The sequence below is a fragment of the Barbatula barbatula genome (assembly GCF_947034865.1).
Source record: "Barbatula barbatula genome assembly, chromosome: 2".
Classification (NCBI taxonomy): domain Eukaryota; kingdom Metazoa; phylum Chordata; class Actinopteri; order Cypriniformes; family Nemacheilidae; genus Barbatula; species Barbatula barbatula.
The window spans coordinates 17,779,865-17,805,376 of record NC_136767.1 but is presented as its reverse complement, the minus strand read 5'-3'; the positions used below and the strand labels follow the sequence as shown (position 1 = coordinate 17,805,376).

General features: G+C 38.6%; 1 protein-coding gene across 1 annotated transcript; it reads left to right on the top strand.

Annotated features, from left to right (window-relative positions):
* The first annotated feature begins 3,403 nt into the window (after positions 1-3,403).
* ttll11 (tubulin tyrosine ligase-like family, member 11) lies at positions 3,404-25,349 on the top strand. The gene is made up of 9 exons (XM_079487624.1): positions 3,404-4,547; positions 8,847-8,946; positions 10,014-10,147; positions 14,585-15,160; positions 17,104-17,199; positions 17,762-17,877; positions 20,943-21,179; positions 21,910-22,016; positions 24,302-25,349. The coding sequence occupies exons 1-9, from the start codon at positions 4,050-4,052 to the stop codon at positions 24,595-24,597; spliced, it is 2,160 nt and encodes a 719-aa protein (XP_079343750.1). The 5' UTR covers positions 3,404-4,049; the 3' UTR covers positions 24,598-25,349.
* Positions 25,350-25,512: the final 163 nt, after the last annotated feature.

Sequence of the window (25,512 nt, the reverse complement as noted above, 5' to 3'; positions counted from 1 at the left end):
CAGAACAAATGCCTAGACCAGTGGTTCTCAAACTGTGGTACGTGTGCCACTAGTGGTACTTGTTGATACCCCTGGTGGTACGTGACACGACAAGAAATTAAATACTGTAAATTAATTTCGTGTTTTAAACACAATGTCAAATGTTTAATACATGATGAATAAATACTGAATACATATCATATAGCCTATGTGCAATTTTAATACAGTTGTATTAATTATTGTTTATTTATAATTGTCAATGGAAGCTCAAACACAGAGCTGGAGCTTTGTGCCTCTCTCTCTCTCGCTCATCTGATGAGCTGCGTGCAGATTAAGCATTTTATGTATTTCAGAAAATTTAGCTGTAAAGCGCTAATTCAATATGTGTCTGCATCTACTCTATAGTGAAATTAATGAAGTGTACTCTGTGATTTAGTTTTGACACACTTCATTGACAAGCTGCTGCAGTCTTTCTGCAAGTCCCTACAAAGTTAATAAATTCCCCATAAAAGTCATTTACAGAGCCTTGTTAACTGTGCTCTACAGAAAAGTGTTTTGTGTCCACTATACTACTGCTGACTAACTTGAAAAACATGGGGAACACGTTTAGTTTGAAAACAGCTGGTAATAAAAAAGTGTTTGTATAATTAATAATACATTAGAATTGGAGGACGAGGTGTAAAGATAAAGATTCAAAGCTCTACTATAAAGGTAATGTTTATTCATGTGATTTTTCTATGGCGGTCATTAGATGGTACTTGACAACAACTCATTTTATTAAAGATGGTACTTGATCTGAGAAGCTTGAGAACCACTGGTCTAGATAAAATACTTGTATTAAGAAAAAAATATGCATATCAATACTACCCATTGAACACTTCTGTACTCACAGTTGACAGTTTACTGCCAGTTGAGATGTTATGAATTTATCCCAGAATTTAATCATTTTCATTCAAAGGCCAAATGCTCCATTTTACTTCAGGTGCTTATTTTTTGGCAAGTTTTAGGTTTGACACTCAATCTTCCATATACATTTCTTTCAGATAAAGCATATAGGCAAACTTGTCTTTTTTGTGCAGTTTTGGCAGACCAAAAAAAACATTTAGAACTTGTTTTCTCTGCATGTATTGTCATGCTACAGGGATGCACAAGAAGGTTCAGAGACTCGGATGCAGAAAAGAACAGAAATCTTTATTGAGTGACATATCAGTAACTCCACCAGCCGACACCAGCATCGAGAAACGACCACGTAAGCCCGGAGGGGAGAGGCCTCGACCCACCAGGACTTACGGGAGATCAGAAAAACCACCTCGGGAGAACCAGGCCAGAAGAACCCTTGATAACACGAGAGTCTGCAGGGAGAGGACTCGACCCGACAGACCTCTCGGGAGAACAGCAGCAGACCCAATCCGGGGGGTACAGAGCCTCACAGGGAGGGAGAACGGAGGGGAGCAGCCTCGACCCACCGGCAGAATCCAGACGAGAGAGGTGATCACTTGGTGGAGAGATGTCAGCAGTGAGTAGAGCGAGGAGGTCCCAGACGTCAACGAGGACTTAAAAAGTCAAGAGAAAGCTCTGAGAGTAAAGACTAAGGGAACTAAACTGGGGGTATCACTAAAGAATATAAACTGCAGACAAGACTTGATTGCTAAGAACATGAGCTAAACACACAACGATCTGACACAGGACGAGAGGACAAGAGGGATTAAATAGAGGGAACCTAAACAGCTACTGGAAACATGCGGCTCAAATTCAAAATGTCAGATTACTGGAAGGAGTGTTATACTCTGAGGCTCTAAAATAAATAGGAAAGAATATGGAATCAGGAGACAAAAGTAAAGAAATCATACTACAAAAGATGGAAATGGTAACACAAAAGATAATTTTGGGGGTTAAGAATTATGTTGCATTTGTTACTTTTATAGCTGAAGTAGTAAACTGTTCAGCGCAAATTGAAAGCCGGACAGAAAGAATCAGAATTATAATTCAAAGCAGCGGAAAAGTATCTAGAGATCGAAGATATTCCGGTGGATATGATTTATGAGAAATTAAAGATGCAACAAACCTACACTCAACTGGGATGTGGTGGTACATAATGGTGTTGTTAATATTTCAGTGGAATGCAAGGAGCTTAATATCCAATGGGCAAGAGTTTAAAATAAAATAAACCTGATCATATGCGTTCAAGAAACACGACTTAAACCTCAGTTGAATTTAGTTTTACAAAGATTTTTGGTCATTTGGAAAGACAGGAAACAAGGTATAAGAGGTGGGATAGCTACATTTTTTAAAACAAGGATTTGGGATATATTTTGGGTGGTAGTGATGGAAGTCTGGGAAGGGAGCCAGTTTCAAGCATTAATTTCACTAAGATTTCAATCCTTAAAATGGCAATTTTAAGTCTATATTGAAGATGTTGTTATATTTTCACAGAACATTCTGTCGTTTTATGAAGAAAACAGTAAAACGTATTTTGCTGGGTTTTCACAAGCAGGGTCACATTTTGTAATGAACAACGTTTAATTGTTAAAATTATTTAAAGATAGCAGTAGTTCTGGTATGAATGGCATGGAAAGGCTAATTTATTTGTTTTCTGTTTATGATGAAAGCATTCTCATTGTTACATTACATTTGTTGTTTGTATGTCTTTAGTTTTTTAATTACAAATATAAATGACCAGACTTCGATTAAGAGGAAATTCCATAGCCACAGGACCTACAATACATACAATGCATACATACATAGTGTGGATTTCAAAATATAAAATAAATGGCGTGATAAAAGATCATATCTTTTATATACATCCAAGTGGGCAAAAGTGATGAAATGTTTATTTATTTAAAAAAACACGATTGTCCGGACCTCTGTTTGGAAGAAAATATAAAGACTGGACCTCTTGGAACTTAAATTGAATTCCCCTGCTCTAGTGAAACAAACATATAAGAATGACTAAAAGGAGATCAAGTTAGAACATATTTTTCAATAATGACATAAGTGCTCCCTCTGCTGCAATATAGAAGCAAGTTACATTAAGCTTTCCTGTATCTCAGTGGTAAGAGCATTGCATTAACAACGCAGGGTTGTAGGTTCGAACCAGGGGACTGCAGATACCCATGTAAAATGTATAGGATAATGCTATGTAAATCGCTTTGGATAAAAGCGTCTGCCAAATGCCTAAATGTAAATGAAGGATGACAGTGAGTGGAGAAAGTATCGGTCATGGTAAAATAAAAAAATGAATTACAAAATGACAAATGTACTGCAATGTAACCGTTACATTTTTAACGTAAATTGGCACGCCAATAATATAATTTGTAATGCAAAAAAAATAAACGAAATAAAGATCAAAAATAATGTGTTGCTTCGCGTAATACCGTTTGTCCAAAGCAATTTGTTTCTGCAATGTACCTCGACGGCTTCCGTCAGTTGCGTTGTCAACAGCACCAACACCAGCAGGGCAGCATCAGCATCGACAGCATACGGGAGGCACTTTTCTCTGTGCGCTCCAGTCCGTTCACATTTGATCAAACATCCACCTATTAGCAAACGGCGCATAAACCGAATGCACGTCATATGCTCGTGTTTTCACTTGACTGAACGGTGTACGTTTGAAAGAACTGCGCGTAACAGCCCTGTCTCCAGATTACGTGCTTACCGGCACTTTTAAACTGGCAAAGGGAATTCGGTGATGATTCCTGTCATCTGTGCCGTCAGTAGAGTTATTTATCTATTGAGGATGGGATGAGTTGAAGGGTAATTCGGTGTTGCTAGGCATGACATTTCTTCATAGTTAATGTTCTAGGACACTGGGCAGCTCTTACGCCTGGAGCCGCTCCTGTCCCGAGGCACATTGTTATCGTAGTGGTGTGCTATCCGTCAACCACAAGGATGTTCAGGTTGTGATCATGGAGACGATATCTGCGTGTCTCCACACTTCACACATCCGTTTTATAGGCTGCTTTTCTGGACAGCACCAGATGGTCCATGTTAGCTCCTCGTGCTAGTATATTATACTCTATCTGGATGACATAACAAACCGTCCTTGCGGTAATGTTCGAGATGATCACACTATGAGCGATTATTATGAGAAAGTGAAGATTGAGCTTCAGCAAATGAAGGCGGCCGAAGAGCAGCAGCTGTCCCCGGCTTCAGAATCTTCGGTTCCAGCTGATGTCTCCCTTACTTCTCGGAGGGACATTTCCAGGGGTAGCGTAAACGAAAGAAGTCGGAGTAAAAGCAGAAGCAAAGCGGACGGTCATGAGAGACAGGTGAACGGCAGGCAGGTTTCGGATCTGACAGCGCATAGGTCTGCGGCAGGTATGAACCGTGTCAGCAATGAGCAAAACCTTCAAGTTAAAGGGACGGGGAAGATTTTCAAGGCTAAATCGGCGGCAAATGGTCAAGTTGAGTCATGCCAGAGACAAACGGAGGAGAAATGTGAGCATCGTGTCAATGAGGATGGTAGCAAAGTGGGCAAAAAGAGAAGACCGGTGACAGTGGATTCATCTAAAGCGAAGACATCGCTCGAAGCGCTTAAAGTGAGCATCAGGCAGCTGAAGTGGAAAGAGGTATGATGACATTGACACCTATCGTTTAAATAGAAGAGTTCACATTTCCCTAATGAAACGAATTATTAAAAACCACTTTAAACTATCATTATATTTTGTGCTGTCTGAAAATGTCTATAGCGCTTTAGAAAGCAATTAACTTTTAATAAAGTCATGATGGTCATGAATTTTAAAGTTTTCTTTTCCATGACTGGAAAAGCAAAAAGATAAAGGTAAACTTTTCAATAATATGTTTATTCTGTATACGCTTTGCTTTAACGTATTTTGTTAACGATATGGTGTAAATGTGTGGAGATTAATATATGCTGACAAAATCACAGTGATTCTATATTATTCGTAAACAAATGTTAATTTTAATCAGTTATTTTCCATAAATCAATCAAGCTACTTCACAAAACTGCAGTCTTTCATTATCGAAAGTATTAAAAGCTAAATAAATAAACGGAATAATTTATTGAATATTAACTATAAAGTGTAACTACAACCGATGCAATACAAATACCATGGGTATAATCCATACACTAGTACTTGTGTAATGTAAAAATTACTTTGGCATCACCCCAACCATAACATTAGCCTTCAAGATTCTCTATCACACCCAGCTAAATAATTGCTAAACCTTTTTTATTACACGGCTTGTTGGAATGCTTGATTCTGATTGGCCAGTCGCGACAGTTTCAGGTTTGTTATGTAATGCCCCACCTGAGTCTTTTCACACTGCATGACTATCTGGGGTAGCATTCAGTTGACATTGAACGATGGATCGGTGACAGGAGATTACACACTGCATGACTTTACAATAGTTCAGAACAACTTTATGGTCCACAAACAACTTTTCACAACCAAACGCACACAAGAAGTGTTACGTGATTCAGAGTTCTCGCTCAATGTTGGAACCCATGCTCGCTTACATGGTCTCCTCCCCGAACCTCATCTTGCCTTCTCATTGGCTGGTCATTTTTCAGTCAGAACTAATTTCACACAGATTTTTTGATGTCTGATATTTTGAGTCGCCGACAGGTGCATATATTTAGCATGCCAAATATTCCATGGGCATCTAGGACACGTCGCCCGCTTTCTTAGATTGCGTCTTTGATAATTGACAATGCATGATTGTCACTTCGTTGAACAAGCACATATTTTCCTCAGATTTCAGAAATGTATCTGTGATTCCTCAAAACCTGTCGGTGACTGAAAATCGGGCACAAAATCATGCAGTGTGAACTCTGCATAAGGTATAATGTTGGATTCGATTCCAGATCACACTGTCGGGGCTTATTTCGGGATAACAGCCGGCTGCTTGTACATTTTTTTACTTATTATTGGGCTGCTTGCCATATGAGGAAAAAAACTGTACATGTGAATTTGGAAGTAAACGGCTTTTCCTCGCGGAAGGTCTGCATTCGGCAAAAATGAGCTGATAAAACATTTCAAATTCACATTTTATGTCCAGTTTTTTGCTCATGTGGCAAGTAGCCTTGTAATAAGCAGGATATTGTACAAGCAGCCGGCTGTTATGGTGAAATAAGCCCCTTCAGTGTGATACAACCTGATCACCCTGTCAGGGCTTATTTCTGCGATAACAACCGGCTGCCTGTACATTATCCCTTACTTAATGTCCAGGTTTTTTTAACCATGAGTGATATTAAATGAAATCAATTGTAATATAATTGTATTAATGAGATTAATCTGGTTACAGCAGTAATAGCAAACACATACCAATGACTGTAGGTTTAATATTTCAACAGACATTGACAGCCCTTGACCTTGTCCTTCAACACAATTTGCACAACACTCGCATATATGGTTACATTTGACCATTCATCTAACGTGGACGTTAAAAATGGAACGCTCATAAATACATTGATAAAGTGTCAAACTATACCATGCATCTCTACTGTGTGGTGCATGACACCTGGCAGGCCAGACATAGTAAACGGCCCGTTGAATGAATGTCTTCACCCCTTTCTTCTCATAGCCACTGAAATATTATGAGCCTATGTAATACAATACAAAGCTGCCTTGTTGAAGGTTGGTTTCAAGTTTAAGTGTATCCATATCACCATTTATCCAGTCTGGCATCACCGAAGGCTTTTTAAAAGCGGTAGGCGTTCCCACATGTGGTTTTAAAATGTTATGAAGACGGCCAGTCTTTCAGTTTTAGAATTGTTTAAGTTAAGTAAACTTTTATTGTATTGTCACAGACAGTAAATATCTGGGTACTGTAAATGTATTGCTTACATATTTTTCTCACAATTCTTTTGATCGATTAAGAGACATGATTTTATGAACATGGCTGCCTCAAAGAGAGCATTTGTGATTTTTGTTTGACATGGCAAAAGATAAAGGCTTTAATCCTGTAGTTCTGGAAGTTCTCACTGCCCTGTTTACTTTGTAACAATTTCACATGTCTTCTTCCTAAACAGTTCCAAGTAACTTCGTTTAGATTATGCTAAATGTGATTGGATTGAAAAGGCATGTCCTCAAGTCTTTATCCTCTCAACTCTTAGCAAAGGGTGGAGATCCCATTCATGTTTAATGGAATGCCACTGAAATGCTTGCTAAACTATCAACACTTTGCAAGAAATACAAACTTTTCACAACAATGCAGAATATAAAAAACAATGCATTTTTAGACGAAAAAGACATAGAAGCATGACCAAGTTTTGTTATTTATGAAAGTCACATGAGCGCTAGTGCTGCTCAAAATTATTGTCCTTCAGATTAAAATAACTAGAAAGAAATTACTCACCGATCTGATTTGTCAAGTGACGTTCATGCTTCTTTTTAAACCCACACACACAAGTAGAAACTCCTAATCTGCTCATATATTGGTTTCTTCCATGTGCCAGGTGCTTAATATAGAAACACTGCCTCACTACCCATTAGCATGTTAAAGTGTGACATAATCCTCCAAAAATCCAGCTCAGCTATGTAGCCTAACTGTACTCGGCATACTACACGCTTGCTGATTAGTGCCCTTGATAACAACACTCAACCCACTTTGTAGTCTTTATGGACTGTCATCTGCCCCTGAGACTTAAAACTCATGACAAATGTATATATTTAAGTATAGTATACAATTTTCCTCCCACGGGTTGTGAAGAACCTAAGTATAGATACAGATTTTATACTTTTGTGGCGGTTTCCTTCACAGGGTTTATGCCTAGTCCCAGAATAATTTAAATGTTATAGGTGTCTTGATCGGAAATAACTTGCACTTGCATATCTAAAAATATATCAGTGTGACTGTTTTGTCTCAAAATGCACATCAGTAATGTTTTTTTTGTAATGTTTGTTTTTAAAAACAATTTTAATATCCTAATTTAACTAAAGCCTAGTCTAAACTAATCCCTGTCCGGGAAACTGCCCCTTTGTGTTTTAAAAGTACATCAGTGTCACTAAGAATGCAACCCTCAATCATGATATACACATAGAAGTAGGAAGCAGAAACTATTTATCAAAATAGGTTTGACACCGTGTATACACCGGACGCGACGAGACAAGATAAAATACATTTGAAACAGAACCCATTATAATTTCACAATTGATCCACACTGGATGCGGCACGGCCCATTAAGATCAATCAGGTCGTCATGTCGTGCCTGACGCAGTGTAAGAGTCACATGCCTTGCATCCGAAATCGCCCTACTTCCATACTATATTGCAGACAAAAAGCGTTTAAGTCACGAATAGTACGTCTGAAATCTCAGTATACAAAAAAACAATAGGCTAGAAATACCGGGTGGTCTACTACTTCTGCCGAGAATCATGAGTGTGGATCGGATGGACACTTATATATCCGATGTTGCCACGGGAGCTGTGCAATGGTAACATTTCAAAAGTAAATCAAATAAATAAAGCGGAAACCTTTAAGGCGGACTCAATTTTTTATTTGAGTGCCAATAAAATAATTTCTTGTGACTAAATTACAGTATGTTTTTATCAATGCTCACGTATCTGTTGTTGTTAATTCGTCATAGGTCAAAGAGCGTATGGGTCACAAGACCTTAAAACATGGCGGACGCAGTATATCCAAAATTTATTCATATTAGTGCCACTCATACAATATAGAACGTACTGTTTTAACAGTCGACAGGTAGGTACTTATTCAAATTCAGTACGACTGTCAAAGTATGCAATTTCAGACGCAGCCATGAAGTATTTCTGATATAATTATTCATAAATGTGTTGGTTGTTGATACCTTGTCCAAAGCCTGACATGTTTATTGTGTTGAGTGAAAGCTCTCTTCTGTTTCTTTGACTTAAGTCTCATCCTTATTCCTTCTAATCCGGCAGTTTCCGATAGGTAGGCGGACAGCCTGTGATATCTACTGGCATGGCGTCTCATTTCATGACAATGAGAACATCGTTTCAGGGCAAGTCAACAAGTTCCCAGGTGAACCTGACAAAAACACTTTCTATAATAATACAATTCACAAGTTAATCAGAACCCAACGTGAACACAGTTAATAACACAACAGTTTACAGCAAGTTTACATCATTTAACCATTCTTGTATTATATAGTACAAAATGCAGGGTCATGACAACTTTTAAAACCTTTATTAAAATAACTTTTTTGTTTTTTTGTTTCATGGCTAAGAGTTGAGATATACAAATTCTGTCATAATTGACTCACCCTCGTCGGAGCTGATGGCCCTATGGTTAGTGCTCCGACATATAGCGCAGTTGCGCTCCAGGCGACCCGAGTACGAATCCCGGCTCGAGGTCCGATCCCACCTCCAATCTCTCGCCCACTTCATTTCCTGTCCTCTCTAAAAATTAAGCTGTCCAAATAAAGGCAAAAACGCCCCTAAATCTGTATAAATGTCTTTACTCTGATGAACACTGGAAAATATACTGTATTTGGAAAAATGCTTCTAACCAAACAATTGTGGGACCCCATTGACTACCACAGTAAAAAAAATACAATGGTAATCAAAAAGGCCCCAGAACTGTTTGATTTCTTACATTCCTCAAAATATATTATTTTGTTTTCATCAGAACAAAGACATTTATACAGATTTGGAACAACTTGAGGGTGAGACATGTCTTTTTTCTAAAAGTTGAAACAAACTGAGTAGCATGTTTCAATCTGTTCTACTTTCTTGACCTTTAACGGGACGATTATTAATCGTTTATACTGTATCTTTCTCTGTTCACAAAAGCCATAATAGAGTCTTTAGTGCTGATCATGGCTTGGCTGTGCATATGTTTACATAGCTGTATTGACTATTGCTTTCACACAGACAGCCTGTCCAAGCAGTGCATGCATGTGTGTGCTGTGCGCTATAAAGCTTTTGGGATCCAATAGGCCCTGCATTGAGACTTTTTATTGAAACTGCCGAGGATAGTCTTCTTAGATCTAATAGATTCAAAACCAAGAGAACAATATACTATACATGTAAATTGTCATTGCCTGGCCCTTGTGTCATTTCTCATTGACTTCTCATGTTGGTCAGCAGGAATGATAGAGATGCTGCGAAAGATCAATTTGAGCCGGGCGGTTCGTACCATGCAGGAGCTGTTCCCAGAGGAGTATAACTTCTATCCACGCTCTTGGATACTGCCCGAGGAATACCAGCTCTTCTCCACACAGGTACCTGTATAAAGGAGAGGAAACCCTCAACAGTCCTCACTATAGTATTAGACTCAACTTAAAACAGACTGTATGCCTAACCAAACTTGAAGGAAAATTCATCCAAAAATGAAAAATCTGTCATCGTGAACATTTTCAAAACTTTGTAAATGTCTTTGTTCCAATGAACACAAAGAAATATATTTTGAAGAGTGTTCTGGGACATCATCCACTACCACAGTAGGAAAGAAATATTTTGAAGAATTTAGAAAAACAAAGAGTTCTCGGTCACCTTTTACTACCATTTAATTTTTCCTACTATGGTAGTCAATGATGTCCCAGAACTGAAAATTACTAACACTCTTCCAAATATCTTTCTCTGTGTTCATCATAACAAAAGTTATTTATACAGGTATAACATTACTTAAGGGTGAGTAAATGATGGAAATGATAGAAGCATAGTTCATACACAAAATATATTTTTTTTACCTTTATGTTGATAAAAATCTGAATATTACTTTTTTCTTCAGAACACAAAAGAAGAGTTTGACAAATGTCTGTGTGGTTTTATGCTCATAGGGTTGAAGTCAGTGGGGCCGATATTGTATGGTTCCTTCAGAATATTTTCTTTTGTGTTCAGGGTGAACTTTACCCTACTTGTAACACACTGACAGATTGACGATGGCACACAGGAGGAACTGAAGTAAACGAGTGATGATTTTAATGCAGGGGAACACGTGAACAGATGACAGGTGACAATCCAACAACAGGTAACATCCACAGGTAAGTATATACAAAGAACAAGTAACATCCACGGGTAAAAATATTCAAACAACAGGTTCAGCCACGGGTAAATAAAGTCTGAACTAGAAGCACACATAGTACAACTAGACTTGACCAAGGCTTCAACAAAACACAAGGATTATATAGTGTCCAGGGAATGAAGATCAGGTGCGTTTGCAATCATGTTGAGAACGGGTGCAAAGGATTTAAAAGGATTACGGGGAGTGTAGTCTGGTAAAAGGGAACGGGTGAAACTGGGGGAAGATGCTGATGCGTGGGCGTGCCTGGCTGCAGAAAAGAGCTCGTTACAGTACCCCCCTCCACAGTCCGGTCCAGCGGACCTCACAGGAGGCTGGACAGTTCGGGTGAGAGTCGTGAAAGTCTGCAAAGAGAGTGGGATCAAGAATGACCTTACATGCCACCATGACAGTTCCTCTGGTCTGTACCCTTCCCAGTCCACGAGGTATTCTAGCTGGCCGCCTCGCCACCTGTAGTCGAGGATAGATAACATCTCCCTGCACATCTTCCCAGCGTAGAGAGCTGGAGGAGGGGCGGCTCATCCCCGGCATCAGGATCTATGGAGGGAGCAGAAACAAACGTTAAGGTAAGGTTTTAACAGTGAGACACGAAATGAAGGGGATATTCTCTAATGAAGTGGGAGTTGAAGACGGTAGGTGACTGTGTTGACATGGTGCAGGATGGGGAATGGGCTGATGTATTTTGGCTTCTTGCAAGGCTGCGCAGGCAGAGGTCCTGGGTGGACAGCCATACCAGTTGTCCCAGCTGGTATTGGGGAGCTGAGTCCCATACCTTTCTCGCTCTCCCGAAACCAGTGGTCCACGGCTGGCATCGTGGAGAATTCCCCTGACCAAGGGAGCTTGGGGGTTGGTAGAGTGTGCATTTAAAGGGGGTTATTCCGGTGGAGGACTGACGGAGGGAGTTCTGTGCAAACTTGGCCCAGGCGAGGAAATTATGACAGCCCTGTTGATGGTCGTGGCAGTAGGATCTCAGGTACCTCCCAATATCTTGAATTTTAAACTCAGCCTGGCCGTTGGCTTGGGGGTGATATCAGATGGTAAGACTGACAGTAAGGTTGAGGTGTTGGAAGAATGCTTTTAGACTTGGGAGAAGAACTGGGGGCCCCTGTCCGACACAAGTCCTCAGGTAGACTGTAATTTTGGAACACGTGATTGAACAGTGCCTCCGCAGTTTTAAAGGCTGTGGGAAGATTAGGTAAGGGGATGAGCATACAGGCTTTGGAGAACCGGTCTACGGACACTAAGATGCAGGTGTGTCCCAAATTCCAGAACGGAGTGAGCTGAGTCGATGAGAGTAACACAGTGTTCCTGGGGTATTTAGGTTTTTCCCTCAGGACCTCCCGGCAGAGCTTGGTTGTTTCCTGCGGCGATCTCTTCATCTATTTTGCACAGAATGGGGCTCAGGAAGACGGCAGGAGACGGGCTTGCAGACTCGGGGTCGGAGTGGAACTGGCGTGATAGAGTGTCTGCTTTGACATTCTTAGTCCCTGGGCAGTAGGTGATTGAGACAGAGTGTGGGTGCAGAGATTTAAACTGTTTACTTATCCTGGAGGTGAGTGGTGAGGCTATTGAACTGAAGTTTGCGATGAAACGTCTGTAGAAATAAGCAAATCCTAGTTCACGGACTGTGGTGGGACGTGGCCAATTGTTGACAGTGTCCACCTTCCCCTGGTCCACCCTGGTCCACCAAGTTGTTTGTGATGAGGTAACCAAAGAAGTGGATGGAACTTGTATGGAACTCATATTTTTTGGAACTTGCGGTATAGATGGTGCTGACGGAAATGTCAAAGAACTTGGGTGACATGGGATATGTGATCTGACAGGTTATTGGAGTAAATAAGGATGTCGTCTATATAAACTATCGTGAATTGAATTGAAAATCTCATCAAAAACTCTCATATGATATGGCTGGGTCCAAATTGTATGACTAGATACTCATAATGACCAGAGGGGGTTATGAAGACTGTCTTCCACTCATCACCGGGCTTAATGCGTATTAGGTTTTATGCATTTCGTCGAGTTTGGGTAGGACTTTGGCATTCCTGAGTTGGTCCAGAGTAGCGGGACCAGGGGAAGGGGATAGGAAACTTTCGGCTGTGCGACTTTAGAATCCGGAAGTCGATGCATGATCTCAAACCTCCGTCATTTTTGCCTTTGAAGAAGAAGCTGCAAGTGGCAGGGGAAGTGGATGGTCGGATGAAGTTCTGCGCACTCGCCTCTGTGAAACTGGATTTGACTAGAAGGGCTACCTCCACTGGGCATGCACACTTCAATACCTTATCATTTTTATTTTTGTTTGGTTAGGTTTTGGTTTAGGGTTGGGGTAGGTTTAGGTGTAGCGATTTAGACATAAACGACTTCTGTATGTAAACGTTTTCCTAGCACAGCAGCGGCTCACTTCTTCCTCAGCCACACTCCTATGTGGTGTCATGTTGACATTTGATAAGACTGTTCTTGAAGAATCATTATCAGCCCACATACAGAGAGTCTACTAAGAAGTTACTAAAAATTAAAGTAGGAAAAGAGATGAGGAACTATTCTTGAGACCATATATGCAGCAGCAGGAAAACAAATCTAAATATTTTTCTTTTTAGGTATGTGTCAGTTTTGTTTTTTTCTGTACACTACTAAAAATGTTTCTCCCAAATGTTTTGTAAAAATATAGTTTATATTTGCATTTATTTGCAGAAAAGAAAACTGGAGAAACAGGTTGAAATAACAGAAAACCTCTAACCTCAAATACTGCTAAGAAAACAAGTTTATATTAACTTTTAAACAATACTTAACAGTAATAATTGTATTTAAAAAATGTTTTTCGAAAAACTGGGTTTTCCTCACAGTTTTTATATGTGTTGTCATTCTGTTAATTTTCACACTTGTTGTTGTATGACTTAGTCACTCCTGAGGTTTGACTAGAATGGCCTGGAATGGGGACTGGAATGGCCACAATATATCAAAAATACTGATTCAATTAAAATTTGGAATAATCTTCTATTTTTTTCCACTGCTGTATGTCTACTATGTTTTTCATATCCTCAAAACAATGTCTGTGTCTTTCCGTCTTCACCACTATTGTTGGAAACTGTAGGTTTACTGTTGTAGTAATTGGCCAGGACAGAATCACAGTTAAACTAGATTATAGCAGTTTAGTGGCTAGTGTCAACTGATTGTCAAAGACAAGTTTGTTTTCAAGATCTTATAATTACAGGATTTGCATACATAAGCCTCCTCCACATGTCCCAGAAGGAATTCTTACTGGAGATTTAATCTTAAACTGGTGAAGAGATTAAATCTCTTGGTTAAATCGACTATTTTCTGTTTTACTTTTCATTTACAAAGGCTTGTCTGTATCTGTGTTTACATACTCTACATGTAATCCTTTTGTGTCAGTTAGCAAATACTTTTTAAAAGAAGCTGCAGAGGGCAGCAGAGACCTGCTGGAGATTGTACACATTTCACTTGATTTAAGAATATCAATTTGTTATGGATTTTCTTAAGAAATCCTTTGCATCAGTTGAAAACATCATTAATATTATCTTAATTGGTTGGTAATGTTTGTATGTTTTGTGTATCATTGAGGGAACTTCATCATAAGTAAGACATAACAAAGGTATCTGTTTATTTCTTCTTTGTATAGGTTCGTCTCCTGAAAGATAATGATTCCGCCCTCAAGCCTACTTTCATCGTGAAACCAGACAACGGTTCCCAGGGCGACGGCATCTACCTCATCCGCGACCCTGCTGACCTTCGGGTTATCTCAGGTTCTCAGGTCAAACAAGCGGTTGTTCAAGAATACATCCAAAAACCCCTTCTGATCGATAAACTGAAGTTTGATATCCGCTTGTATGTTCTGGTCCGTTCGTTGGAGCCTTTAGAAATCTACATCGCTAAAGAGGGTCTGACCAGGTTCTGCACGGAACCCTACCAGGAACCCAGTCAGAAAAACCTCAGTCATGTATTTATGCACCTTACCAACTATTCCCTTAATGTGCACAGTGGAAACTTTGTCCATTCGGACAGCTGCAGCACAGGCAGTAAACGCACGTTCTCTAGCGTTCTGTATCGTCTGGGATCTAAAGGAGTGGACATCAAGAAGGTTTGGTCGGAAATTATTGCGTTGGTTATCAAGACAGTTATTGCACTTGTGCCTGAACTGAAAATCCATTATCAAGCTGATATACCACCAGGCAAACCAGGACCTACATGTTTCCAGGTATGTTCGCATATGAATTCTTATTGTTTTGTGTGTGTACAGGTGTAGCCTCCATTGTGCGTTTTATTCACGTACATTGTGAGTACCAGCCAGTATTGAAAATACTATTAGTTCAGTATAAAACAATAGAAGTCTATGGGAAGTCCCAAAGAAGATATTAAAACAGGCTATATCAAATAAGCAAAATAAATAGATATTTAAGTTTCTTTCCTGTAGTGATGTATAAGTTTGTGTGGGTTATATTGAAACACTTTTTCCCCTTTTAAGTAGCCTTTAGGCTTTTGTTTAGTCACAGTGTTAGTATGCTAACATATAAATACCTTAAAGGTATGTATTTTTGTATGCAAAACCCGACTTGAGTTAGCATTTCCGGTTCCACCACCCCAAAGTCAATGGGTTTTTTGAATGGGTTTTTGGTTAAATGCCTAAAATAAGGTAACAAAACCACCAAATATTTTCATGTTTTATGACATAAAACACAGCTCATGATTTTTAAAGCTTAATCATGTTTTAAAAACAGCGGTTGCTAACAAGTTGCTAAATGCGAATTCATCCTTTGATGGGAACGTTTGACATCATAGCTCATATAAATCTCACAAATAATGTAACATGGCCACAAATCTCTAAAAATGTGGATGGGTAGTTATTGTGATTACTTTCCAGGGAATACGTTTTTGAAAATGTTGTCGGAGGCTTGGTGGTGGTGACGTCCACCAAGGGGTCACTGTTTATAGCCTCATGTTAGCTTTTTACATCTGCCAATTTTCTTTAGGCTTTATAAAAACAAATGTTGTGTTCATTTGTAAATATTATCTTCATAGACAAAACGTATAAAAATCATAAACCTTTGCTAAAGAGTAAATATTTTGTGATTTGTAAGGTCCTATTTTGGTTTATGTAGTGTCCAACAAGTTTACATATATACAACATGTAAAAACACTTTCGTTCTCTAATAATAGGCAGTTATTATTACCTTACTTCTTGAATGACTCTCAAATTATTTATCCAGCAATTAATTTGTCTGATCCCCTCCTTTCTGTCAGCCTACTCTGATCTGATCGGTCAGATGGTCTGCAACTTGGTATACTGCTTAAATTCTCAAACAGCAACATTATGAAATGTGATTTTACGGACATTGTAATAGTGACTCTTTAATCACAGAGCTTATTTTTTGCGATCTTAAAGGGATACTCCACCCAAACATGTACTCCAAACCGAAAATGTTTGGGTGTAGTTACCCTTTAAGTCTATGGGAAAAATGCATATGCTTTCAGTTGAGGGAACCGGTGCAACGTTAATTTCCGGGTTGGCCCGCAAAATGTATTGGTTTTAGTTTTCGCACTGCTTATGATTTACCAGGGGTTAAGAGATAACCCTGGGTATTCATTACCTGACAATTCACACTGTACATCATTAAACCCTGGGTTAACATTCATATATTTTTGCGATGTCAATAGTCATGATTGGATCAATTATGCAGCATCAAACTGACAGAATAAAAATAGTGTGTGGTCCCTTTAAATAACTTTAAATACCTTGTTGTTCCGCATCAGAGAAAAAATTACACCTCGCAAATCCCTTTTGGCTGTTCTAAGCCTTCTAAGACGTTACTTACTCAAATAAATAAAACACTCAAAGGATTGTTTACACAGCACATGGAGTTTCTGTTACTGTTCACAGCTTGTGAAATCAGATAGGCCCTGTTCAGTTTTTGATTGGGTGTTCTTTTCTAAACGATCCTAACTCTGCTGAAGCGGTGCTAACCCTGCTTCGGAGCAGGGTTTCATAACCCCAGGTAAAATGCGGGGTTTACAACGTAGAAGGAAGAGAACCCGGGGTTAAGCGCAGTGTTAAAAGTAGTTTATTTCAAAAGAGAAAATTTGTTTTTAACAATGTTTTTAAAAAACATGTTTATTTTAACAATAAAATGATCTCTTATGTAGATCCTAGGCTTTGACATCCTGCTGATGAAAAATTTGAAGCCTATTTTACTCGAGGTCAATTCTAATCCCAGCATGAGGATCGAACATGAACAGGAGGTGAGGCTGCTTCTCTTTCTTCATACAATGTAGTTTGATTCAAATAAACAGCAACAGGCATGAGCCATCATACGCAGGTCAGAGTTTATCTCAACATGTCTCGTTTTGAGTTACTTTGTGAAGTCAATAAGCGCTTTTCCACTATCGTGCCGATTCGCTCCAGTACTCATTGCTTAATCGTTCCACTCCGTGCCGATCCATGCCAGTCTGTAAATTTGTTTTGAATGTAAACACAAACGCACGCGCTGCCTTGGTAACACAAAAGACTGAGCTGTACCGCCTCTGCGCGCATTCATTGGCACGAGTCAGGGTGGTTAGACAACCGTGCCGAAAATTCAGAGGTCGAGAACAGTTTGTAATCGTGTCGGACCAGGCTCACGTGTAAAAACATAACTGTAACCATTTCAGACTGTGCTTAGAACGGTTCGGCGCGATGGTGGAAAAGCGCTCAATGTCTCCCGCCAGCTACTGTTGCTCAGATCTTGTCATTATATTTAACAATGACTGCACTTGACTGTTTAATAAGCAGCATTCTGTTGATTCTTGACACTGTTTGTTGCAGGTGTCACCTGGTGTGTTTGAATATGTTCCGAGTCTTGTTGATGAAGAGGTGAAAGTGGGAGTGATCAGAGACACACTGCGGCTCATGGACCCTGCTCAGAGGAAACAGCACGGAGTGTGAGTCCTGAGACTGGTGCAATGTGTGTTTTCGTGTGTGTCCTAGTGAAATAAAGGCGTCACAAACAAAGGAATTCAACTGAGGAAATCCTCGGATGGAATTCCACACTTGTTTGGTCAATCTGTTTCAGTCATGGAAATGTAGACGGCCTCATGACCAGTGTCATACTGTGGTCAGCATTGAACAGTCGTTTTTTAGTAGCTTGCTGTACGTACACAGTTTATTTAAGCCACATGCTGTGTGCACTTACACTTTATTAAGTGTTTAGGCCTGGGGGAAATAAAGGTAAGGCAACTATTGTTTTAAAGGAAAGTGTGGAGTCAGCTTAAAGTTTAATTGAGACATTCAGTTTGTGTGCATAGAATACAAAAGACTCTGTATGCACATTCTTGTAAAGTATAGTTATGCGTTTTAGCAATTCTGACACAAAACTGCAAATTGGCAAGTGTGAATTTCTATGAATTCTCGCCTGTCAGTTATTTTGTGAGTGCGTGAAGGTGTGAGAAAGTAAATAGCGTATTATGTATAAGCTTACATATCAATTACATTTTGTTTTTATTTAGTATTGCCCTTATAAAACTCTTGCAAATGAATATTTACATCCTGGATGCTTGAGGAGAAAAAAGAATGACATCACATAACCTGAACAAATAGTTTGTGTGAATTTCTGTTCTTTAGTTTTTATGTGTATTTTTAGATTCTATAAATGGTATACATGCATGGTACCCATCTTCTCTAGTACTAAAGCAAAAGTGAGTTAATATTAGGATAAAAAATCGGGGGAAAAGGAATGAATAAATCCAATGGTAGTCCTGCACAGAACAAGCTTTTTATCTCATGACTCAAACTGAAATGCCAATCCTTCTGTGACTGTTTGAATGAACAGACTGTTGTTCAGTATATTTTTCAAAGCAGTGCTGTCCTGAGAGTGACTGTCAACACTAATACTGACAGCAGTATAAAGTCACTAAGGTTTTACACAGACAGAATGTTCCTCACAGGTTACCGCTTTTATATTCGTGCTGCTTTTTTTGGTGTTGTCAGTCATGTTGCTGCATTTTTGGATTATCATGACTAAATTATTGTAGTTTCACTTTTGTTTCTGCTAAAGTGGGTACTGCATTAGACAGGAGCCTTCTATTGTTTTTTATTTAAATGCTTATTGTCAAGTTATATCAGGTTTTGAAAAAATACAAACCTCATCAAAGACAAATTGGAAAACAAAACCGCTCATATATTTATTTAGTTCGAATTTCTGACTTTGGCTGTTAAGTTGCTTTTTCTCTTGACATTTCTCAAAATACCTAAAAGTTTAAAGCCCTGAAATTATTTTAGACTTGTAGATATATTGAACCCTTTTTTACTTTTTACACACTATGAACTGGCCCTGTACTAAGCTGGCTCGACTGGGGTCAGGGGACAATCATATATTCTGGTTGAGCAGGTATATCATAATGGTTTATTACGTGCTTATTTTTTTCTGTCATTTAAATTGACAGATCAATATTAATAGATCACTCAAATATTACACATATTATATATTTTATTATTGTCAGCTGGATATTTTTGAGGGGCCCAAGAAAAATATAGACATGGCTCTGATTTTGAAGTAGTAGTTTTTTTACTTTTTTTTCTCTGTAATTATACAGTTATGTATTTTGTCTAAGAGATCTGAATCCTGAAAGTCATAATAAGAATTATGATCTGTGAACACACACACACAGGGCCCTTGCAGTCTTGAGCTAAGTGTAATTCATTGTGAATTAAGTTGTGTCTCTATCATTAGTACTTTTGCACTTTAACTCACAAGTACAATAACCTTTAGGTCAAAAGCCAAGGAAGTACATCTGCTAAGAGTTGGTTACATTGCTACTGAATGCAGTAACCCAAACAAGAATTTGATTTCTGGCCATCTGGTCTCAGTGCACGAATGTGAGGAGTTTGCTTGGTTGGTTTTGTGATTGTTGAATAATTGTTTTTCATTATGCGTCCATGGATGAGAAAAGAAAGAAAATCGTAAGGCATTTTTGGTAAACCTTTACTATAAGGTTGTATTTGTTAACATGAAGTAAATGCATTAACTAACATGAAATAGTGTATTGTTAATGTTATTTAATGTCAATACAATTATTCTTGGTAGTTTATGTCACATTGACTAATGTTAACAGATACAACTTTGGATTTGTAAAATATATTAGTAAATGCTGAAATTAACATGAACATAGATTAATAAATGTTGCAGAAGTATTGTTCAATATAGTTCATTCATGTTAGCTAATGCATTAAATATTATTAACAAATGCAAGTATGAACAACTTTTATATGCTTTATGAATATAACCTTGACTTTTACCAAAAATAAAGCATCAAATAATTTTCTCTGCATATTCTGTAAAGTACCAGTAGAGGAATTTAGCCGAAAATATTTATTTCCAAAGGACACCTGAACAAAATGATTTAGAATCAAGATGATACAGATGGGGAAAATAAAGTGTACTAAACATTGGAAAAGTGGAGATAAAGAATATTTGACTGAACTGTAAGCTACTTCTCAATGAAAAGAGGAAGTGGATGTTAGAAAATCTAGTTTTTTTATCTTTCTTAAATTTCGCTTCAAAGACACATCTCGCCTGTATCCGTGTATGACATTGGAGTTTATGGCTGCTTCCATATCCAGAGCTTTTAAAGGAATAGTTCACCCCAAAAACAACTATTTGTCTCTTACCCTCGCAGTCGCATCTTTCCAAAACTCATATGCTGTTATTGTTTTTCAGTTAAGAGATGGTAGAACAAGAGTAGAACGTTTTGAAATTCAACAGTGTACAGTGACAGTTTAGAAAGCACCATGAAAGTATGACTCATATGCAATATACAAAGTCTTCGGAAGCCATACAATTGTTGTGTTAGAAACTGACAAACACTAACCATTGTAAGGACCACTTATATTTGCTTTAACGGTTCCGTTTGTAGTTTGACAGCCACTAAAATTGTTGTATGGCAAGAGCTGCAAAACAAGTCTTTGTGTGTGTGTGTTCAGCTGTCAATCAATCTGTCTATGCCAACAGCACAAATTTGGGTGTCGGTTCTCCTGCGGATGCTATTGTCGTGGATGCAGGAAGTGATGAGAAAGAAGGCCTGGCAGATTCTCTTCCATCTCTGTGTTTAAAGCCAGTCTTCCCTAAATACACCAAGCAGTTTAATTACCTGCGGGTTGTTGAACGCATTGCCACCATTTTCCTGCGTTTCCTTGGAGTCAAAGGAACCATGAGATTGGGTCCGACCGGTTTTCGCACCTTAATACGGTAAGTCATCAGCTAAACTGGTAGAATGTGAAAGTATGTCATGGGTTTGGTTTCTAGATGAACTGATAAGATGTGTCTTCAATGCAGTGTGAGTTGCTTTGGGGCAAAAGCCAGCAAAATATGTACATGAATATAATTCTTAACACATACACGCATAAGTGCATGAAACAATTACAAACAGGAGTTTAAATGCACTGGAGAGAATAGCAGTAATGAACACATTAATGGAAATGTGTGAACTGTGCATTTTCCGCTTTTTAGACCTTGGAAGCCTCATAGCTGCTACAACCACACTCTATAAGTTCTGTGTTTGGGTCGGTACACAAAGCTCCTCCCATCCCCTGCCTGCAGAAGTTTCTCTATTTGCCGGTTTTATCAGTTCAGTCAACAATGTCCCGGTAGTGTGGTGCTATAGGGAAGCCTATACAGTGACAGTATTTATGACACTTATCAACCACATGGGGGAGCCGTGAGCAAAAGTTCAATAGTGTGGATTTAAGCTGTGACATGTTATCAATGATATCCTGAACTTGGATACTTATTTAATTACAGACTGGAATTACTTTTTGCTTTGAGGCTTAAATTTGATTTGCACATATTGTTATGGCTCATTTCAGTTACAGACTTCCTCCGAATTACTTCTTAGTTCAAGTGTCTACATGTCTACATTTTCAATATTTGGGTGCTCAATAAATGTGTTACATACTCCACTAAACGCGAGTCTTTTCAGGAACTGTAAGCTGAGCAACAGCAGCTTCTCCATGGCTTCAGCAGACATCCTGTACATCGACATCACTCGTCGCTGGGCTGGAACGCTTCCTGACTCCAGAGAAGCAGGCAAGCGCCCACCAATCATGACAGTTTAGAGAACATCTTCACGCCCGTGGGCCAGCGTACCATCAGAACGCTGTTTAACATCCACTGAAACACACATTTGCAACTATTCATCAGCGCATTTTCCACAGCATGAGAAGATAATTGACAAACACATTCAATTCTAGATTCATTTGCGCAGTACTGGTAAATTGGAAAATAGATGACCAATCAACTAATGCCAGATAACCACATATCTAACGCACCGCCTCAGGATTTTTTGTCTCGCTCAGACTTTCAAATGACACACATTGTGTGTGTGTGTGTGTGTGTGTGTGTGGCAAAGCTAATGTGCCCAGAAGACATTTTTGCACTGGTAATATTCCTTGTGATGGTGCATTAGGTTCGGGGCACGCTAGCATAATTTCCTCGGGAGAACGTATGAAATGAATAATGTATGGCGTGTCGTGCTTCTACTAATCAATGAAAATGAATATATACTCGGGTCTCTATCCTCCTAAATGGCCGCATCGGAACGCTGCAAGTTTAATTCCCTAACGTTCTGCAAGGTTGCGTTGAATGTAGTCACTAGCACACAAAGTTACACACACACATAGATGCGAAGCTTGGATTATAGCACATGGTGAGAGAAAGGTAATAAGCTTTACATTCATAAATTATAGAAGTGGGTCTCAAAAGGCATTGAACAGTTTTGCCTGATAAGGAAAGAGAGAGAGAGTGTTTTGCTGTGATCTGTATTACAGTGATGGTTCACACAAAAATGAAAATTCTATTCTATGAATTACTACACCTCCAGTTGTTGAATATCTGTATAAATGTATTTGTTCTGTTGAACACAGAAAAAATATATTTGGAAGAATGTTTGCAACAGAGATTTCTGGGGCACCATTAACTACCATTAAAATGATTTTCAAAGATGCTCCAGAACCGTTTGGTTTCCTAAATTCTTCAAAATATTGTATTTTCTGTTCAACAGAACAAATAATTATACAGATATTCTTTCTACTATGGTAGTCTATGGTGCCCCAGAACTGTCAGTTGCTAACATTCCTCCAAATATCTTTCCGTCTCAACCAAACAAAGACATTTATACAGGTTAGGAACAACTTGAGAGTAATTGCTTTTTGGGTGAACTGTCCTTTCAATGCATTTACTAATGAGAAATGCTGACAACTTTTGAAGCCATTTTATTTATTTGTCTATAGTTGTCCATTATATGGTTCAGTCTGCTTCGTTGATCTAATACGTCATTAGTCATCGTAAACCTTAAAGAGATCACCCCAAAATCATCATTTACTCACCCTCATGCTATTCCGAACCTGTATGACTTTCTTTCTCCTGCAGAACTCAAACGAAGATATTTTGAAGAAGGTTGGAAACCAAACAACATTGGACCCCATTGACTTCCATTGTATGGACACAAAACCACTTAGATATTTCTCAGAATATCTTCTTTTTCATTTAGTTTTGTAGAAGAAAGAGCCATATACAGGTTTTGAACAATATGAGGGTGAATAAATGATATGCATTTAACTTGTATTCTGGTCAACATTATTTATTGTTGCCATCCACTCTATGTATGTAGTTGGACGAGTGATCTGTGACCACCTTCAGGCCAAAACCCTGCAGGCCCCCCGGAATCCTTTGTATAAGCTCAAGTATCTTCCAGTAGAAATACACAGAGATAATACCTTTCCTCTTATTCATTTTTAAAGCCTTTTTTACTTTTTACAAATTTGGTGTATGTGCTTCTCTCCATCAGCACTCAGGGCGCAGAAATGACCTTGAGAAATCTCTGGCGACGATCTGAGATTGTGGATGAAGTTTTTAGCAGGAATATAAATTGGATAAAGTTTTTATCACCGTTGAGATACAGTTGACACTGTGTGTACTAAATAAAACACAGCTGAAGGTCCATAAATTAAGCAAGTTGAACTGGTGGATGTATACTTCTGATTAATCGCTAAACCCACCGGCTTACAGCTCTGAAATGTCACTAGTTGCGTTTCAAATGTTTCATTGTCTTGTAAGCATAGTGTTTAAATGTCAAAATCATATATCTGAGCTGAAGTGAGGTTAGCTTTGATTTGGTTTATTGTTAGTAATTGTAATCCCTTGCATTAGCTTTGTCCATGTTTTTAAACCCATAAGCAGAAGTATTAAACTTCATTGTGTAACTAGTCATACACCATTTGTGTTCAAGACATCAATGATCCATTTCAAACTGACAGGGATTGCAATTGTAAAAAGGTCAAATAACGCTCTCTCTCCATCTTTCTTCCTTTCAGGGATGGGTCTTCAGGCATTTATTGAGGCCTTTTTCTACCTGGCAGCACGCAGGTTCAAAGCTTTATCCCTTCGGGAGCAGGTGGTCTCATTGCTGGAGGTGTGTGAGGCGTCCCTCGACGGTCAGAGCCAGAGCGAGAAACCACGCCCTCACAGATTATACACAAACGCTAACCCCATCTCCGCTCAGTGTTCAGCTCCATCCACTCTTGACTCTCCCGCTCTGACGCGCCGACATCATTACCATCGGCGGCAACAGCCATTGCAACCTTCGGCTAAGGGAAACACAGACAACTGACAATCAACTTGAATGGAGTGTTTGTAAGCTGTTAAGAGGAAAATGGGGTAAAGTATTAAAGTAAACGAGAAATAAACAGATTATTATAAATGACAGAATGCCGGATATGGATATCTCATTGACTTTCAGCTTTGTGCAATACCTCTAGTTAAAGAAGTTTATACATGGGGCAGATCGCAACTAAACTCCAACATTTCAGTGCTAAGTGATTGGACAATTTGCATGAGCATGTGACTTGGGTTGCATTGCTCATATACACTCAAACTTAAGGATATGTGAGTTTTATTTGTGGAAATGAATCACTGCAGGGGTAACAGAGCATCCCATGAGTATATCAAGAACGGTGAGATAACGTGTTTCTTAAAGGGACGGCATATTATTAAAATACCACTTAACTTCAGGAAAGCAGCTAATAATCTACTGAAATGGCCACCTGTAACTGACTGAGCAAAACAAGATGGGGGGGGGCCTTTTCATAGGGAGTGGTCTTGATACCAGAATATAACACAAAGTGCATTAAACATTTACGGAAGTTGTTTTTCTACCCATCATTTTGTTTATTAAACGTTTTGAGAGATATTTCACTGTATGGAAATGTAAATAGGTCAAAAATCTAAAAAGAATATAGAACGGACATTTTAGATGATAATTATGTATTTATTCCTTATTAAACCATTTTAATTTTACATTACATATAAACTTTAGGCTTGGTAGCGTTGTACTTGATGGTCATGTTGAATAAAGATTGCATTAAAAAGTAAATCTTTAGTGTTGCTTTTTTTACTTTGACATTTATTGCATTAAAGTATTGCAAAAAAGTTTTTTTCACAAATATTAAAGATGGCAAAGGGAAAAATTATAGTATATATATATTATAATAATTTTTTATTTGGGTATTTTTTAGAACATAAAATA

Bases quoted from the DNA above. Each gene is read 5' to 3' on its own strand.
- ttll11 (XM_079487624.1), top strand. From the start codon at position 4,050: ATGAGCGATTATTATGAGAAAGTGAAGATTGAGCTTCAGCAAATGAAG. The intron at 4,548-8,846 runs GTATGATGACAT...CTAATCCGGCAG, and splicing joins GGCAGCTGAAGTGGAAAGAG to TTTCCGATAGGTAGGCGGAC. The intron at 8,947-10,013 runs GTGAACCTGACA...GTTGGTCAGCAG, and splicing joins GCAAGTCAACAAGTTCCCAG to GAATGATAGAGATGCTGCGA.